We start from the raw sequence: 19,304 nt of genomic DNA, 5'->3' as shown, positions 1-19,304 counted from the left end.
AACAAATGAGTATGAAAAATGCTTTTATTTAATTTTTAAAGACTTTATTTATTTATTTGAGAGAGGGACAGAGCACACAAGCAGAGGGAGAAGGAGAACCAGGCTCCCCACTGAGCAGGAAGCCTTATGTGGGACTCGATCCCAGGACTTGGAGATCGTGACCTGAGCCGAAGGCAGACACTTAACTGACTGAGCCACCCAGCTGCCCGAAAGATGCTTTCATGATACCAGTTACACACACATTTCCAAATCGTCCTTGGTCTCTAAGATCACTGACACAGTGATCATCAAAGTGTCCAGGAAAGGGAAGGAATTTGTTTATTGAGTCTGGTTGTGTGTGCCTACCAGTCTCCAGAACTTGCATCATTTAGTCCAACCACCAACACTGAAGAAGTGTGAATTATTATCCCCATAGAGACCAGAGAAGTCTACTGAGGGGCATAACTTACTCAGACTCTCGTAAGTTTGCACTCATACCCTCATGAGCCAGCTGCTCTCCCAAACCCCGTCCCCTCCCACTACCTCGGCCTGGCACCCTGGACGGTTCTTCCACCACACTACGCCTGCATGGACATGTCCACGGCCTCCAGCCTTGTCTTATTTGTAAACTTAAAAGAAAATTTTCTTAAGGTACTCCATGTCCTTTTGTCAAGTTTCCTTAGGAAACAGCAGAGTCATCAAAGTAATTAAAGAACTCTATTTTTGTCGTTCTCACATCTGATTTTCTAATCCTATCTGTGTCCAACTGTTTCCTAGTCACCTTCTTGAACCTTCCATTAATTCACACTCATCACAGGAGAAGCTAGACCATCACTCCCAAACGAGTTTCCCTGACCTCTTCTTCCCAGACCCAGCAGATGGCAACTTTTTTCTTCCCAGCTGTCAGCTGTCCCCAGCTCTCCAAGCCCACCCCATGGCCAAGGTTAGCAGACCTTCCTTGACTTAAATCTCACGTGTCTGCCTTACTGTTGTCTCCCTGCAGAGGCTCCCTGTCCTGGCCTTGTCATCTCGAGTGGGTTACCCAAGCCCCAGCCTCCCTCCATTCCTTCCCCTTGGGCTTCTCTCCATGTCTACACATGACTGTCAACTCCTCTTCAGTCTTCTCTTGACTGTATCACTGCTTCCATCACCTCCTGGAATGGGGACGGTCTACCCTTCTCCACCCCAGCCAACCCTACTCCCTGTCATTTCCACACCTACACCTTCTGCTCCAAGCACACGTGTGCCTCCTGCTTGCCTGAAGCAATGGTAGCCTTTCTCCAACTGTAGCTCAAATTCTACCTTTCTCCAACCAAAACTTTGGTGGTGGTAGTGGTGGTGGTGGTAGCAGCAATGGCAACTGCTACCATTCACTGAGCACTTGTTCTAGTTGCTGACACAGCAGTGCACGTTCTTTGCGTGGAATCATTACATCCATAAAGCAGAAAGCCACCCTGTATCGCCTTTTCTATTTCCCAAATGAGGAAGCTGAAGCACAGAGAGATGAAGCGAGTGACCAGAGGCCATTCGACTGTCACCTGGGGAAGCAGAGATTCGAACTCACGTCCTCGGACTTCAGTCGCTCCTTCTCTTTTTACCCCAGTCCTGATCAATCTCACTCTCATACAAACTCTCCTAAATGACCTCCCCCCTACGATAACACCTAGATAGACTCATCACCTACGTTTCATTCTTCTCTCATGCATGTTACTCTCATTAGTATCTGCTTGGAGTGATGTCTTCTGGGGCCCTGGGGTCAGGGATCCGTGTACATTTTATGAACACCCCAGAACCATGGCCACTGCCTTGCACGAGACACATTCTAAACACAAACTCATGGAATACTTGAATGGATCAAGACCTTATAATGAACAATTCAGGGGCACCTCTCCTGCCTTTTTCATGCTTGACTGTAATTCAAAGATTGATCCACTAGGTGACACTATAACATCACTTAGAGCCGCGGACAGGGCTCCAAGCGTAGCATGACCTTTAATTAAGTGCCTCCTGGGTCTTCCCCTGTAATGGGAAAAACTGCTGGATATCATGAAGGGTTATAAAAATAAGTAACAAAAGGGTGTTATTCAAGGAATAGACAGTCCAAGGGGACTGGACTGTGGTGGCAGAGCGTTTTCTTGTTCCTTAAGATCACCTCACTTGTTAATGAGAGGATAAAGTGGTCCACTTAGCCCAGAGTAGCGCTGACCCAGGATATCCAGCTGCTTGAGAGGCCGGGTGGTGCCCTGGGAAGAGCAGTGCTCCGAGAACCAGAAGGTAGGGCTGTGCCGCTGAGCAATAGATAAAGTCACCTCTTGAACCTGGTTATTGAAGAGTGGCTTTCCCATTTTTAAAAATGGTGGAAGGGCAGCCCAACATCATACATCTGCTGTGGAAGGGCACCTGGGTGGCTCAGTGGTTGAGCGTCTGCCTTCGGCTCAGGTCGTGATCCTGAGGTCCTGGGATCGAGTCCCACATCAGGCTCCCTGCATGGAGCCTGCTTCTCCCTCTGCCTGTATCTCTGCTTCTCTCTCTGTGTCTCTCATGAATAAATAAATAAAATATTTTTTATTTTTTTTTTTTAAAAAAAACCCATACATCTGCTATGGGAACTGCATGAGGCAGTGTGGAGAGCTCGTGAGGCTCCCTGAGGAGCTCAAACTAGTTGACCCTCACTCTGTTCTGGTGTCCCTGCCCCTGGCCATCTCTGTGCTTTTCTCCTGTGTCTTCTGTGCCCGCACCCCTTCCTCCTGCTGGGGGGGAGTCCTCCTGGAGTTCCGCAGGGCTGCCCTGACCTCTTCTCACTTTCTCTAAGGCAAACTTGACCTATTCCATGTAGTCAATGGCATCCAATGCTGAACAACCAACTCCTCCCTCCACTTCCCTTCCTAGTCCAGACTTCTTCATGGAGCCCTGTCCACATTCAACTGACCTCCAGCTCTACAAATCCAGTACAGGACTCGAAGACCCATGATCATGCCCCCAGTGTCCTCCTTGGCCATACACCACTTCCTAGACGGCTGTTTACCTCTCACCGTACCTCCACTGCCCCCTCGTTCCTATCAATCCTGCCTCCCAAATATTCCTGACACTCACCTGCTTCCTCCAATATCTCATGTACTAAGCAATCTCTCCTCCCACCTGGGCAACTGTAGAAGCCCCTGACAGGTTTTCCCTAACATTGTCCCCATATACCCTCACTATATGCCCCAAACAGCAGCCAGAATGATCTTTTTATAACATAAATCCAACCTGCTTTTACCTTTCTTAAAATCCTTCAGAAGGCAGCCTGGGTGGCTCAGCAGTTTAGCACCTGCCTACAGCCCAGGGCCTGATCCTGGAGACCAGGGATCGAGTCCCACATTGGGCTCCCTGCATGGAGCCTGCTTCTCCCTCTGCCTGTGTCTCTGCCTCTCTCTCTCTCTCTCTCTCTCTTTCTGTGTGTGTGTCTCTCATGAATAAATAAATAAAATCTTTAAAAAAAATCCTTCAGAGCCTTCCTTATGACAGACAGGAGAACCTACACCTGATTTTCCCACTGCACGTCATGTCCCTTGCTCCCTCACCTATGTCAACCAAACCTTTCTGGCCACCTTTTGGTCCCTCAAACATGCCATCCCAACTCCTTCTCACTTCAGGACCCCAATAGAGGCTGTTCTCCAGGCCCAGATACTAGCAGTGGGTTCAATGGTGGCCACAAAAAGATATGTTCACATCCTAAGCCCCTGGAATTTGTGGATTTTGCCTTAGATGGCAATACAGGTGCTAAAGTGAAGGACCTTGGGGCACCTGGGTGGCTCAGTGATTATTTGGCTTTGGTTCAGGTCATGATCCCAGAGTCCTGGAATCAAGTCCCACATCAGGGTCCCTGCAGGGAGCCTGCTTCTGCCTCTGCCTATGTCTCTGCCTCTCTCTATGTGTCTCTCATAAATAAATAAGATCTTTAAAAAATAAAATAAAAATAAATAAAGTGAAGGACCTTGAGAGGAGTGTGTCTTGGATTATCCAATGTGTCCTAAATGCCATTACATGAACCCTTCTAACAGGGGCACAGAGGAAGATGTGTCACAGACACACAGAGGAGAAGGTGGTGTGAAGACAGGCAGAGACTGGAGTGACATGGACACAAGCCATTGGATGCTGGAAGCCACCAGAAGCTGGAAGATGCAGTGAACGAAGCCTCCTCTCTTGCCTATGGAGGAGTGTGGCAATGGCGACACCTTGCTTATGTAAGTCTGGCTCTAGAACTTGCGAGAAAATAAGCTTCTGTGGTTTTAAGCCACCAAGCATATGGCAGTTATGGCAGCTCGAGGAACCAACAGGACATGCTTCCAGGTCATCACTAGGTGGCCTCTGATTCCACTACTGTCTCAGCCCTGACCTTCCCCAGCCCCCACACAGGCTCCCATATAAAACCAAATCAGGGGATCCCTGGGTGGCTCAGCGGTTTGATGCCTGCCTTTGGCCCAGGGTGTGATCCTGGAGTCCTGGGATCAAGTCCCGCGTCCGGCTCCCGCCATGGAGCCTGCTTCTCCCTCCTCTTGTGTCTCTGCCTCTCTCTCTCTCTCTCTCTCTCTCTCTCTCTCTCTCTGTGTGTGTGTGTGTGTGTGTGTGTATCATGGATAAATAAGTAAATAAATCTTAAAAAAAAAAAAAAAACAAATCAGGGCATCATGTTATTCCAAGGAGAGAGCCAGGGTCTCTGTCCATTCTTACCCGGAGGCACCCTGAGCTCCTAACAGTGCCTGGCACCCCTCAGGTACCCAGAAATAATGGCCAAAGGCTGAACCTCTGTCCCTTCTGCTGGACTCTGAGCTCCAGGCCACAAGGACCTTTTTCTTTACCATCAAAGCCTCACGATGCCAGGCACAAGGCAAAGTTCAATGTCTATTTGCCGAAAGAATGGGATGAATGAATGGCCATTTGCTGAATGAATTGCAGACAAGCTCATATGACAAGAGGAGTGAAAAAATTAGCGCCTTTGAGACATAGCCGTTTCCCTGTGGATTTCTTGGCAACTTAGAAGATGGTGTCTGCAAGAAGAAATCTACTTTTACCTTCTTTATAATTCAGCATTTTAATTAATTTAGTCAGACGTGACCCTCACCCTGGAGAGGTTTTCCAGAGCTACAAATACTGCTTCGCATTTTCCTCTGGGGAAAATGCCCTGGTTTGGGAAGCACCTGCGTTGCCAGCCCTAATGTCTCACCACCAACAAGGCTGTCTCCCCTTTGGTAATGACCTTGATCCTCTCAAGTGCAGCGTAGTCTCACATTTGCTGAGCTCTGCGGCCGCCCGGCCTCAGTTCACGCTGGGTCGCAGAGCTCAGCAGTCTTCGTTGCTATGGAACTGAACTCCACATGGGGAGGCCAGAGGCTCTGCTGCAAATCACTGGCAGTTTAATGAGGTGACTGACCAGGGCAGATAGACCAAAACCTACCTTCGGACCCACACTGCTGCTGGGATTCCCCGGTGAGGTTCTGCATACCTGGCCTGTTTGGAAAAACAGCATGTTCTCTACGACATAGCAGGCAAATATACGACTGTTTTCTCTCCCTCCTTCTCCAGCATGAGTGCTAGGTTTAAAAGAGAGGGATCGACCAGCATAGTGAAAGTGGGTTAGTTAGTGCTGGAGTCATTCTCCCATACGGATACAAGCTACCTCTCCCACTGTGATTATTAACGGACCAAAAGAGTATTAAACGATAGGCCTGTGTCCCTCTTGGTTTCCCACGCCCTGTACAGAGATACTTCCTCCAGCACCTACACCTGCAGATCCATCCTTTTCACTTTTGCAAGTTTTTCATTCTTCAGAAATCAAGGTTAATATACCTGAAGGGGATCACTTTAACAAGCACAGCCGAAGTTGTAAACAGCTGGTGAGCTAAACTGTACTGGGAAATGTGTTTGTTGGGCACTAGGTTTTCTCCACTTTGGGGTTCTGAGGCCTTTACAGGACAAACGCACTGTCCAGCTCCCCACAGTCCCCAAGGCCAAAGTCCCTTCCCCGGGTTCCTTACTCTGGCTACCTGCTGTTTTCTGAAAACACCTGAGACTTACCTAGGCAGGGTTTCATTTCTCAGAGAATTCTCCAAAAGGGACGAAATGAGCTAGGGAGTGTGTTCTTGGAGGAGAAAGATGTGGAAGGAAAAGAAGAAAGCAGAAACCAAAAATCTAAAGGGGTGGTGACAGATCAAATTTGTCAGTTGTCATTGGAATCTGCTTACACCAAAATATAACATAATTGACTTTTGTGAACTTTGGGACCTAAGCATAATTGCTCTGTGCCATTTATCAGGCTGCAGTTATAGAGTGTACTAGAATACAGCTGTGTGAGGGATAAAGAGATAGAGTTCTAGAACTTTGTGTGCAAATAATTTAACGACAAAAAAATGTTAATAATTAAAATCCCTCAAGCAAATTCCATTTTTATCGTGGAATGCAGGGTCTTAGGAGTGTGAGGGAGAAAAGAATGAGATTGTGGGGCAAAATACTTGTACATTTTTTAGTGATTTAAAATTTCCACAGGAAACACTGCTTTGATAATGTGTGATTTTAAGCTTTCAAATCACAAAAACTAAGACAGGTCTTGAATTTTAAGCCATTTGATCCCTTGTATAAAAATCACCAAATTACAAAGTTCTTAATGGAACAGTTTACAGTTTGACAGTTGCTAGACTTCCTTGAATGAAAAAGAACATGGATATATTTTACACTTTATTCTGGGAAAAGCTATAGAAAGCGTCCTTACCATCATGCTAACTGAAGTGGAACTTGTAAAAGGTCCCATCCTAGTCTATAAAGACACATAATTCTCCCTGCATGGAGGTAACCACCAAAAACATGAAGATTCCTCCACTGAAATTAGTAAAGAAAACCTTCAAATCTTGCCCAATGCCACCTCATTTATATCCTTAAAGAGAAACTATCATGAGGTTAGGGGAAATGTCAGGGCGTGACTGCAAAATATTTTGGAAGCCAATTATATCGCTGTTGTATGCAAAAGGCCATGCCCACATTGTAGGACCTAAGGCTGTTAAGACCCACAGGGACCGGACCAGCTCCATAGCACAAACCCTTATTTCCCAGGTAAGACTCTGAACCCAAAGGAAGCCACAGGCATTCCAATCTCCCACCCTCCACCAGGAGCTCTTTCCTGAACCCTTAAAAGGTCCTGTTTGCTGCCACTGCTCAAACTACTTATTTCTGGCAACTACCTGAAATCACAAAGGAATTTGAATTTGCATGAGATAATGCATTTCATAACAGGTTTGAATGATGTGTGTGTGGGGGGGTGGGGAGGACCACGGGACTCCCTGCTAAATCTGTTCCCCCTTCTCTTGGATATGGCAGGTATCCCTGCAGGCATGCTACAAGCCAGCATGGCCACCCACCCAGGCTCCCAGTCCTCGCCAGGCTGGAGTCTGGGTTTTAATGTATTGATTTATGGGTACAAACTGCCTTTTATGAGCTATCTACTGTGATCATCTCAAAGCAATACAAGAAATTGATGCCCCAGTTCTTAAGGGGTGAAACAGAAGTCAGCAACTTACGTTCTAGAGTGTCCACTGAAGGCCAGGACCCAGCATAAACATTCTACCTGTGTCCATATGACCACCTTGAAGGAGTGCATGCTTGTCATCTCAGCAAGAGGGTCAGGTGCATCCACATTCACACCCAAACAGAGCTACAGGCCAGGGTAGGAGCAATACCAGAAAAGGGAACTGGGTCCCCGCCAGGGGCATCAGCATAGCCGGGAGGTATTGGAGGGGATGCCTTGGAGGCCTGGGGTCTCCACTGAACTCCCTTGGGGAGAGCAGGGAAGACAGAGGCAGAGTGCCAGTGGGAAGAGATTCCAGAAAATGGTAGGCAAGTGAGAAGGTTCAGATTAAGCTCATGGGAGAGTGAGTGGCCCAACTGATGCAGCTGGAGGGAGGCCACAGGGAAACACACATGATCACTGGTGGAAACACATGTTGAAGCTAGACTGGGGGTCTCCAGGGTCCACTGATGAAGCTGAGCTTCCCTCTGCCAGAAATGAAGGAACCCATCCTTGGGTCCCTGCCTTCGCTACACCCCAGCTCCACCTCAAACTGCAACGTGGGTCCCCAGTTCAAACCCTACCTCCAGTCTGTCCACTGCGCGGGGCCAGCCTGGCTTCCCAGCAGTTGCTCCAGACACAGCAGTTTGGATTTGAGGCTTAAACTACTCACTCAGGCATTCATCCCTAAAAGGGGAATAATTTCCTTCTTAGGAATGCCTGGCTGTGCCACTAATGGGCTGCGCCGCCTGGGGCGGATCCTCAACCCTCCGGAATTCAGGTTATTCCCATTTCTCCAGTCCCCCTGGAGCTGTCACTGCAGCCCCAGAGACAGTATGTGAGTTGGCCGGCTGCTGGGCACTGGGGAGCACCCACCTCCCACACCACCTCCCAGTTACGCACAAGCCAAGCTCCCAAACTCCCAGCTGGAAACCTCTGCCAGCAACTTGCAGCCCCCACGTGGGAGCCGTCTGTCTCAGGAAGGGCAGAGGTGGACCGCTGCTCTGCATTCTGCTCTCCCTGACCACCCAGGAACAGGGACAGAGACCCTGCCTGCAGCCCGTCCCGTGAGCCCCCGTAACCCCTGGCACTGGACGCTGTGTTACGGGACGCAAGGCACATTGCCTCTGATGGCCAAACACCCAACACAACAGAAGAGAAAGGGCTAATGGTGTAAATGCAAGGAAGCCAAGGCTTGGGCAGCTCCAAGTGCCCACCCCAGTTGGCAAAGTTATGACAAAAGTCTGGAGTTTGAGTCTGAGTGTAGTCGTCTTCTCGTGATCGTGGGGCAAATGCTGAAATTGAGGTCACATACCAGAGGGTGGCTCCTGTCCCTTCCACATACCAGCAATTGGAAATTCAGGTTTCTTGGACAGAAAGCTGAAAATATTAGTCACAGCGGCCTCCCAGAGCTGCTGTGGGATGAGAGCAAGGTTGCTCGCCCTCAGCCCGGTTGGCACGTGGAGACAGGGCAGGTTTTGGTGTGTGTGGGGGCTGTCCTGGGCATTGCAGGTGCCGAGCACCACCCCTGGCCTATACCCACTAGACACCAGTGGTGTCCCCGCCATCCAGTTGGGCCAACCACAAGATGTCTCTAGACATCGCCACATGTCCCCACTATAAACAGCTCTCAGCCTCATTTAAATCAGAGCTTTCCAGCAGTCCGGGTGGCCCAGCAGTTTAGTGTCACCTTCTGCCCAGGGCCTGATCCTGGAGACCCAGGATCAAGTCCCATGTCAGGCTTCCTGCATGGAGCCTGCTTCTCTCTCTGCCTGTGTCTCTGCCTCTCCCTCTCTCTCTGTGTGTGTCTCTCATGAATAAATAAAATCTTTAAAAAATAATCAATCAATCAATCAATCAATTAGAGCATTCCCCCAAGAACTGTTCCTCTTTATTTTGTGGTGCCCTCACCTCCTTCCTCTAATGATCCATTATTCTTGAGTCTCAAGTTCAAAGGGCCTTAAAATGTAGATGCACTGGTTTCTTTTCCTTATTCTTTTTTAAAAAATTTTATTTATTTATTCATGAGAGACACAGAGGGAGAGGCAGAGACACAGGCAGAGGGAGAATCAGGCTCCCTGCAAGGAGCCCGATGCGGACTCGATCTCAGGACCCCGGGATCACGACCTTAGCAAAGGCCGATGCTCAACCACTGAGCCACTCAGGTGCCCCTCTTTTACTTCTTATTTATACGATCTTGGTATGTTTATATTTTTTTAAAAAATCTCACACAAAAGCCAGGCTTCCCACCCCCACTCCCAAATAATGTGTCCGTTTATATGGAAAAGGCGAAAGCACTTCTTAGATTGCTAGCTTTTAGCATCCTTAGGTTTCAAGAGAATTTCTGAGACATGATTAATCTACACAACATTATGTTAGTTTCAGGTATACACATACTAATCCGATACATGTATATATTGCAGAAATATCACCAGAGTAAGTTTTATTATCATCACACAGCTACTGGGTTTGTTTTTTTTTTTTTTTCCTCCTTGGGATAACTTTTAAGATCTACTCTCAGCAACTTTCAAATATACAAAGCAATATGAACTAAAGTCACTATGTTGTACAAAAGACTCCTAGGACTTATTTATTTTGTAACTGGAAGTTTGTACCTTTGGTTTTTAAGTTCTATCACCGAGGGAGCTTGAAAGAGCTCAAGATAAATTCTGAGCACCCAAGTTTTTGAAGTACTAAAGAGACAAAGCAGTTTAAGCAGAAGGGGACTTGCCATCGCATCAGTTCAATAAGGTAGCTGCTTTCAGGAGGAGAGCTGAACACAGGAGCCCCTTACGTGTCGCACACGTCTCATGTGCAGATGAAGCCAAGCTATGGGGAAAAAATATATGGTCCCTTCTCTCAGGAGATGTTTTGCATCCCCGTAGGCTGATCTTTACCGAATTGTGGTTTTTGAGCATCGGGCCCTATAGGATTGATGTGGACATGTTTCAAAAGAATCACTGAGCAGACTCAGAAACTCTCCGAAGTTTCTGAAGCATGCTCTTTTCTTGCAAGGTTCTGGGAGTATGTTTGATCTAATGCTCCAGCACTAATGAGTTAGTGGGCTGCCAACTACTGCTGTCAGAATACAAGGGAGGGCCCATAAATGTTCAAGTGACCCGATACACAGTGGCCTAGAGGGCTCTTGTGCACGGCAGGACAGAGAAGCCAGTGTAGTCACCCGGAGCGCCGACCTGTGTGGACTTAAGCAAGACACTACACCTCTCTGAGCTTTGATCTTCTGTCCTGCAAAGTCAACACGATAAGACGGCAAGAGAGCTGTCGTGAGGAGTCGGAGAGCGAAAGCATTTTGAGTATGCAGAGCAGTGCCTGGCACATAAGAAGCACACAATAAATGCAGCTATCATTTGAATTCTAGAACACGATTCTATGTGATTTCAATAGGCATTATCCTAAAGAGTCTTGCAGTCCAATGTCCACATATACTACTTTATATAAGGTTAAACAAGCCTTCTTTCCCGCCTCCCTCACTGCATCTCATACTTCTCAGGGCCTTTAAAATGCTGATATGCAACCTGAGTTTTAAGATGGTGGTGACACAGTATGTGCCATTTGACACGAGGACCCTTTTTGCAGAAGGCAGTTCCCAAGACCAGGGTTGCATAAGACACTGAGTGAATCATGGCTTGCAATTCGAAGTGTGACACATAGTGTAATAGCATTGGGATCTCTTATCAGAATATACAGAACTTTAATCGTGAAACATAGAAACAGTGACCATTACCAGAACATTCTGAGAATCTGCGACTCCTCAAGCCAAGCATTCACAATGGCTCAAATTTCAGTATGCCATCCATGTGGATCTTTTTTAAACATTTGATTGTGGTAAGGACACTTCATATGACATCAGCCGTCTCAACAAATTTTTTAAGTGAACATTGCATTGTTGTTGACTGTTGTTAGATGTTGTACAGCAGATCTCCAGGGCTCGTGCATCTTGCACCCCAGAAACTTTACGCCCTTTGGTTAGTAGCTCTGCATCTCTCCCTCCCACTGTCTCTCTGTCCCACCGTCTGTGCTGATTTTTCCATCACTTACCCGAGACCCTTTTTCAGGAAAGCAATGGCACACCGAGCAATCTCTTCCTCCACAGGGGCCGACAAACTTCTTTCCACTCTGGAAAGTGAAGCATCTGGTTTAGTAAACCGGTATTGCACACTGAGCTGGGTACATGATGTGTACATGACAACGAGCACCTCGGTTTACCTAACCCACGAGAATTCCACAGTATACTTTTACCTCTGAATCTGTGAGAAGAAAGGACTAATGTTGATGTATCAAGAGGCAAAGAACTTAGACTGTGGCTTGGTGAGAGGGCTGATGATTATGTCAGCAAAATAAAAGTTCCTGTGAGCTAGCACTAAAAAGAAAAGAAAAAAAAAAAAACTTCTATAGCCACTTTTCTTTGGCCAGAATCCTGCAAGGTCTCTCTCCTGGCAAGACATTTAATAAGTTGTGGATGATCTTAAAGTATAAAACTATGGTGAGGAAAACTGTAAGTGCACCATGGTGCCTCACTGAAATTGTAAATTTGGCTGCTTTACAGGACCCTATGGCTTCCCCTCCAAGACCATCGAGTCCTTCCTAGTCACTGCTCACAGCTCAGCCTTGGACTTCACGTGACAACTGTTTCCTGCAAATTGCTCTAACTCCAAGATGGTTCTTCTAATGTGTCTCCCAACCAGAAAGCTCCTGAACTTGAACAATCTGGGCTCTTTCTCCACTTCTCTTTCCTAACTTCTCTCCAACATTCTTTTTAAAGAGGTACTCCACACTCTCATATTTTCTTAACGTTCATACTTCCTCCAGACACACACACACACACACACACACACACACACAGACACGCCCTTTGGGAAGAATCAGCCCCTTGTTCTCACAAATCCTCATTGTCTGTATCCAGAGTCATCTGTCACTTCAATACAAGCGCATAATCCCAGAGTAACTGTTTCCATAAGTAGATCCCTTAACGACAAAACAGCCACCATGATGCACCTGCGCTGACAATGAACACTGAGCATTCCTTCAGAGCCTGGGGCTGCGGGTTGGGAGGGAGTGGTGGCAAAAGCAGCTCTAGGTGCTGGGAGCTGAGAGTGCAGATAGGAATATTGGAAAGGCACTGGGGATAACTTGGCCTAGTTCATGATCTTGCCTGGTCCAGCCCTCACTGCAACGCTTATGTATTAACCACACATCTCTATGACTAATAGATCTTTCACACTCAAGGCTATAAATTTAGGCCTTTATGCCAAAGTATGATGGGAAACATAAAACATTTGAACCAGTATTTATATTCTGATGGAAGACCTCCATCCATAGACACCTATGTGCATAAGTCGTATATGTAAATACATCTGAATATGTGTAAATATGAATACACACACATATAAATATACACATGTATATGAATATGTGTATGGGAGGGAAAAGAGTCTATCCAGAATGTATTTTTTTTTCAATCACGCAATTTAGACCTTTTTTTTCTGGAAAAATATGCTCAGATCCAAACCAAAAATCTTTAAATTAAGCATTAATAAAATAAAAAGACATTAATATAAACAAAACTCTTTAGGGTCATTGAAAGCATACAGGAATGTGAACCTTGACAAGAATTAAGTTAAAAAAATGTATTTGAAGTTTCAGAAATATATGCCTCTTGAGTTTTGAGTCACATTGTTATCTGTGAATACAGAAACATCAAGTTCGAAACTCTGATAAGGTGGAAAAAAAAAAAAAAGAAAAGAAATGCCCAGGTCCAGGACAGTATGAAAACACTTAAAATAACTAGTCTGAACACTTGGGTTCATTTAAGGTTGGGATTCATTACTTGTGTTCAGTGAGATATCAAAACAACCAGAAAAGAAGGTCAGTTGATTAGCTGGCTTGATAATAAAGGCAAGTTTGTTCTTTCATTGTTTGTTTGTTTGTTTTTACTTAATTGTGCCAAGCATCACAGAGATGTTTGTAGCAAAATTACATTTCAGGAAAGAATCAGTTTAAAATAAATCAGCAGAGTCTAATAAAGGAACAGAAATAGTTCCCTATAAAGCTTTGGTACTGATGAAAGAAAAAAGAGGTAACATTAGTCTCTATGAATTTCTTCTATGTTAGACATTTCCCAATAAATGCCACCTTAAAAGTGGGAGGTGTTTGTAGAGGGCAAAGCTGCACCTCAAAAACGGATCAAATAAACCCACTTGAAAAAGATAAAGACATATCTCAGACAAGGCAACATTCGAAGTGCAAGCCATATTCACCAGGAACACACCGGCATTCTCAAAAATTAATGTTATTCCTCAAAGAAAAAAGAAGTTCCTATCTGTTTTATCTCAGATTTTTTTAAACAAATGTATGTGGAATAAAATGTTTGAGAAATAAGTTATTAATTTCTAGACTAATAACCAGTCCTACATTTGTACCTCTATTTTTTTGGAAAAACATTTACATATGATTAAAAATTCAAACAGAGCAAAAGAGTCTAATAGGAGAAGAAATGTTCTTTTCCAACCCAGACTCCCCATACCCTCACCGAGACACATTCACTGTCCTCAGTCAGAGTCTGGGTAGTTTTGATCATGCTCATACCATGATCACAGATGTGTGCACACACACGCATGCACATGTGCATGCGCATATGCACATGTAGACATATGCGCATGCACAGGTACATGCATACACACGTACACACACACACACATGCGCACAAGTCCACACACACAAACTCACTGTTTCATGATTTGGATCTTGCTTTCTTTTTACCAAAATGGCATATATCTCCATAACTTTCTGTTTTCTCTTAATCAGACATCTTCAAAATCATTCCAAGTTAATAGAATGGCTCTATAGCTTGATTAATCAGTCCTTCTTAGGTATCTCCCTTCTTTTGTTTCTGAATGCTCCCCTGCGATCAATATTCTTGTGCATTTTCTTTACACCCAAGTTAGTACAAATACATATGATAAATTCCAAAAAGGGAAACCCCTGTGTCAACAGGATTATGCATTTGCAATTCGGGTGGAGAATGCCAAGTCGCCTTCCATACATACTGCATTGATTTATATCACTATCTTTAAAACCCAACTATAGTATGAGCTATTTTTTATGTGAAATCTCTAAAACCTCTGTTTCAAGAATTTTATTCTCTCATATGGGACATGAGGAACAAAGGAAGTGAAATTTAAAACTCTGTAGACTCTCATAATTAGAGAAAAAACTACATAATACAAAAAAAAAACTTGAAGAAATCAGGTAAAAAAATCCATATATATTTCAATGTAGTTCCATCCATTATTTCAGATGATGGTCTCAAATGTGTGTGAACTAAATGAAGCAAGTCTTATTATCCCTACTTGGGGAGAGCTTCTCATTCCCTGACATGTGTGCTTTCTCTTCCTGATTGGCAGGAAAAGGGGAACAGAAGGCACCTTTCTATTTTGATTTGCTTTGAAAAGACCTATGTTAACTTAAATCACAGAAATTGTATTGAGTAAGTCCAAACTAGAGAGGATAGACAGATGGAGATGTGCTGAATAAAAGGACTTAACCAGTTCAGTTGTCTCAAGGTCTACCTGAGTTAGAGGCACTCCATAGTCTGATTTCCCAGAACCATGCAGGGTTGAGTTTAATAACTCAGATTCCTCAGTAAGGAAGCAGAAGAAAGAGATCTTATTACAGAATATTCTAGGCATATCTGTCTCCAGAATTAAAATATTCACATTTAATCTTATATTTCTTGATTTAATCTTGAAGTGCCTCAGCTGCTTCCTGCCCATCTCCAATTCTTTTTTTTTTTAATTTTATGTTATAAAATAAAAAAAATCTCCAATACCTGGGCAATTTGGTAAGAAGTATTTACTGTAAAATAGGAAAGAAACCTCAGAGTCCACCTAGTCCAATGCGTCATTTTGCAGATGAGAAAACTGAGTCCTACAGAGTGGCTTGTTTGAAGCAAAAAGAGTTATAATGGGAGTAATGCATGTAGAGCTAATGAATGTACTTACCCCATATGCATGTTGTACAGAAAAGAGGATAAATATAAGTGACCTATGAAACAGCAAAAATGTAGATTAATTTAAACTGTTCGTTTTCATGCAAAACAAACTAAAAAGAGAGAGAACAAAGAAATAAATCCCAGAAAGCTTCTTTTTATTTATAATAGGCTGCTGTCATCAGTGACAATATTAATGTTATCCTCTCTGGCTGTCATCTTCCTTCTTGCTAATCAGTCAAGTACTCACAGTCCTTTAGTGGGTTTCTTACTGTGCCTGGGACCCCGGGTCCACCCAGATAATCCAGAGTAATTCTCCCCAAGGTCAGCTGATTAGCCACCTTAGTGTCATCCATAAGCATAATTCCCCATTGCCATATAACAGGACATATTCTCAGGATCCAGGGATTAGGATGTGGACCTTCTCAGGGGCTGTTATTCTGAGTATCATACTCATGAAGTGCCCTGTCCTAACTCAGGTAGTTGCAGGGCCTCTGCTGTTTTCTGGATATTAGGAAGGTTTTTGCTATTCAAACCTAGTAAGAAAGCAAGAATCTGCAGCCTTTACATGAGTGTCTTTCCCACTGGGGATGATATGGGTGCAATTCAGGGAGAGTAGAGCGAATTGGTATTTAATAAAAATTAATCACAAAAAAGTAGCATAATGCACAGGTTTCTGGAACAATGTGGCTTTTTGACACATGAAATGTTGAGACAATTCATAACTATAAAACCAACATTTAGAAGAAATTATTGAATAAAAGCAAGTGATCGCACTAAGGACACTCACCAGGGATCTCTGGCCAAGGGCTTGATCCACCTGAATGAACACCTTACTGATGCCATGTGCATGGATTACCTCACAGTCAAGTCTTGGGACTTAAAAAAGATTGTCAGGTTTCTCTTCTCTTCCAGAAGACTCTCACTTATAAGTGAGGTTCTATGCCCTGGGTTTAAAGTTTGTATATGTTAAATATAAATACATCTCTTAAAACACAACATGCATCAATGTTGAAAATAATTACTTTCATTATTCATTGTAATGGAAATATTTTTTAAAGGGGGAATTCAATTGTTTTTGATGAAATGATCTTACTGATGATTAAACTGAATAAATATCAATTTTATACTTAGAAATTAAAAAATAATTTCCAGTTATTTATGTCAACTATATTTTTGAGAAATGAAAAATAGGTGTATATAATGCAAGTATAAAATATTGCTTCATTGTGTTAAATGGCATATTCTTCTATGTAACATCTGCCCTTGAAAATCCAAGTTAAAATTTGCTTAAGTGCATGTTTTTTTTTCACTTTTTGAAACTAGGAAAGGAACCCTTTAGTATAGAAATACTTTGCACAAATACAGCCAATATGTAAAAAAAAATATTTTTATGCAAAATGGTACAGCTGCTGTGGAAAACACTTTGACAGTTCCTCAAAAAATTAAACACAGAATTACCATACAATCTAGCAGTTCCACTTCTAGGTATATACCATGATAAATGACATTATTTTCATGCATAAACTTGTACATAAATATTCATAGTAGCCAAAAAGTGCAAACAACTCAAATGTCCATCAACTGATGAATGGGTAAGCAAAATGTGCTACATCCACACAATGAATTCGGCCATAAAAAGAATGAAGTACTGATGCATAGATGAACCTTGAAGAAAACATTATGTTAAGTCAAAGAAGTCATATATTATATGACTTGCATTAAATCATGTATATGATTGCATGATCTCATGTATATGAAAAACCCAGAATAGGCAAATCCATGGAGACAGAAAATAGAGTAGCAATTGTCAAGGGTTGGAAGAGGAGAGTTGGGAGGTACAGGGTTTCTTCTTGAGGTAATGGGATGTTCTGGAATTAGTGGTGACAGTTGTACAACATTATGAATATACTAAAAACACTGAATTATAAACTTTAAAAGAGTTCAAATTGTGAATTCTATTTTGTGAATTTTATCTCAATAAAAAAAAGAAAAAAATATTTTCACTCAAAGCACTCTATCTTTGATAAAATATCTCTGGCTTAAAGGAATGTCTTGAATGGAAGTATCTCGAAACTGAAACGTCTCATCTTTAAAATTCTGGCTTCTCTGAAGACCTGTATCAATGAGAATTGGGCAAAGAGAAGAAAACTGGTATTGTTGGGGCTATTTTTAAATTTCTGGATAAAATCTAGATAAACTCAATGCCATATTTATGGGAGACTAGTTCTCCAAGTAGGTGGCCGGACGACATTCCATGATACAGTGTGAAAATCAAGTAGAAGCAGAATCACTCTGAGTGCCCAGATCATTTCCCATCCCCAAATCCATCATTTTAAATACTTCTTAAAGCTGCATTCTGGGAGCAAGTGTCAATAAAACAAATTATTGCTTTGGAAGAAATACACAAATTGGCTTGAATCATTCAAAAGCTACTAGATATTTTAAACAAATGGGAAATAGTAAAAAAAAAAAAATTAAAGAAAACCAGGGACATTTGCATTTAACCCCCAAAGAGATACATGATGCATTTAATCCCTACACATATTATGATAAAGGGTGTACAAAAAGGAATTTTATTAAAATAGAGTGTTGTCATGGTCACCATCAGAACAAGAATGCCTGATGATAGTCCTAACACTTAGGAGTTTCTCAAAACATTTTGTAATTGAATGGATGGATGGATGGATGGATGGATGGATGGATGGATGGGTGGATGGGTGGGTGGATGGACAGATGGATCAATCCGCAGAAATCTAACTGGTCTGTCATGAGTGAAAGTACATTGCTGATTGGAAGTAGCCAATGCATCCTCATCACCATGTACTTAGTAAGTCCTGTGACAACAGGGATTTTATCTTTTTTTATTCACAGTTATCCCCAGTGCCATAATAGTGCCTGGACTATAGTTAGTGCTTAATATATATATATCCATTAGATGAATGAATTTACAGAAGATATTTTGGGACCTTCAGAACGTGAATCAAATACATTTACTAGAGGATGTGAGATAAGGCCAACTTTGAATACAGAAGAGGTGATAGAGGAAAGGAGAAAGGGGAAGACAGAAAGAGGGATCATACAGCCTTGGGGGAAGTGGAGAGACAGTGACATTGATTGTGCCAGGGACCCCCTGCTAAGAGTACTGAGTACATCAAGTCACTTACTTCACCACAATTTAGTAAGGAAAGTATTAGTTCTGTTGTAAAGGAAAGCCAAATTAAGTCATTTTAAGTAATTGGTGCAAAGTTACAGAGCTAATAAATGGTAGAGCTGGGTTTTTTTTTACTCCAATATATATCTCTTCTCCCAGTTGACACCTAAGCATGGCAGCCTGCAGATGTCTGCTCTCATCTTCCTCTAAGAGGGGTTTTTAAATTATGTACATCCCTTCTTTTTTCACATGGTAACATCAAAAAACCTTCATTTTATCTTTAAGTAGTTGCAAAGTATAAGTGGAATATTGTACTTGGAGACCTATAAAATAAGAATGGTTGCAGCACTATTTTTTAAATTTTTTAAAAAGATTTATTTATTTATTTCAGAGAGAGAGAGAGAGAGAATGAATGGGGAAGGGTCAGTGGGAGAAAGAAAGAAAATCTCAAGCTGAATCCCACTGAGCATGGAAGCTGACACAGGATTCAATCACAGGACCCTGAGATCATGACCTGAGCTGAAATCAAGAGTTGGATGTTCAACTGACTGAGCCCGGCAGGCGCCCCATGGCACTATTTTAAATGCAGTCAATGGATCATCATAAGCATCACAAGGATGGTTCTC

The 19,304-nt window shown here is 43.2% G+C and overlaps 1 protein-coding gene across 2 annotated transcripts in view; it reads right to left on the bottom strand.

Annotated features, from left to right (window-relative positions):
• The window catches only part of COL4A4 (collagen type IV alpha 4 chain), a 127,086-nt gene that overhangs the window by 93,070 nt on the left and 14,712 nt on the right, over positions 1-19,304 (bottom strand). For both annotated transcript variants that reach the window (XM_055346153.1, XM_055346154.1), the window contains 3 exons: positions 16,315-16,471; positions 15,538-15,580; positions 11,576-11,653 (listed from right to left, as the gene is read on the bottom strand). In XM_055346153.1, coding sequence (XP_055202128.1) covers positions 11,576-11,653; positions 15,538-15,580; positions 16,315-16,376 — 183 coding nt within the window. In that variant the 5' untranslated portion in view covers positions 16,377-16,471. The remainder of the gene's footprint in view (positions 1-11,575; positions 11,654-15,537; positions 15,581-16,314; positions 16,472-19,304) is intronic.

The sequence above is a fragment of the Nyctereutes procyonoides genome, unplaced genomic scaffold (assembly GCF_905146905.1).
Source record: "Nyctereutes procyonoides isolate TBG_1078 unplaced genomic scaffold, NYPRO_anot_genome, whole genome shotgun sequence".
NCBI classification, from domain to species: domain Eukaryota; kingdom Metazoa; phylum Chordata; class Mammalia; order Carnivora; family Canidae; genus Nyctereutes; species Nyctereutes procyonoides.
Note: the sequence above shows the minus strand (reverse complement) of the source record. Positions and strands in the feature narration are given on the sequence as shown.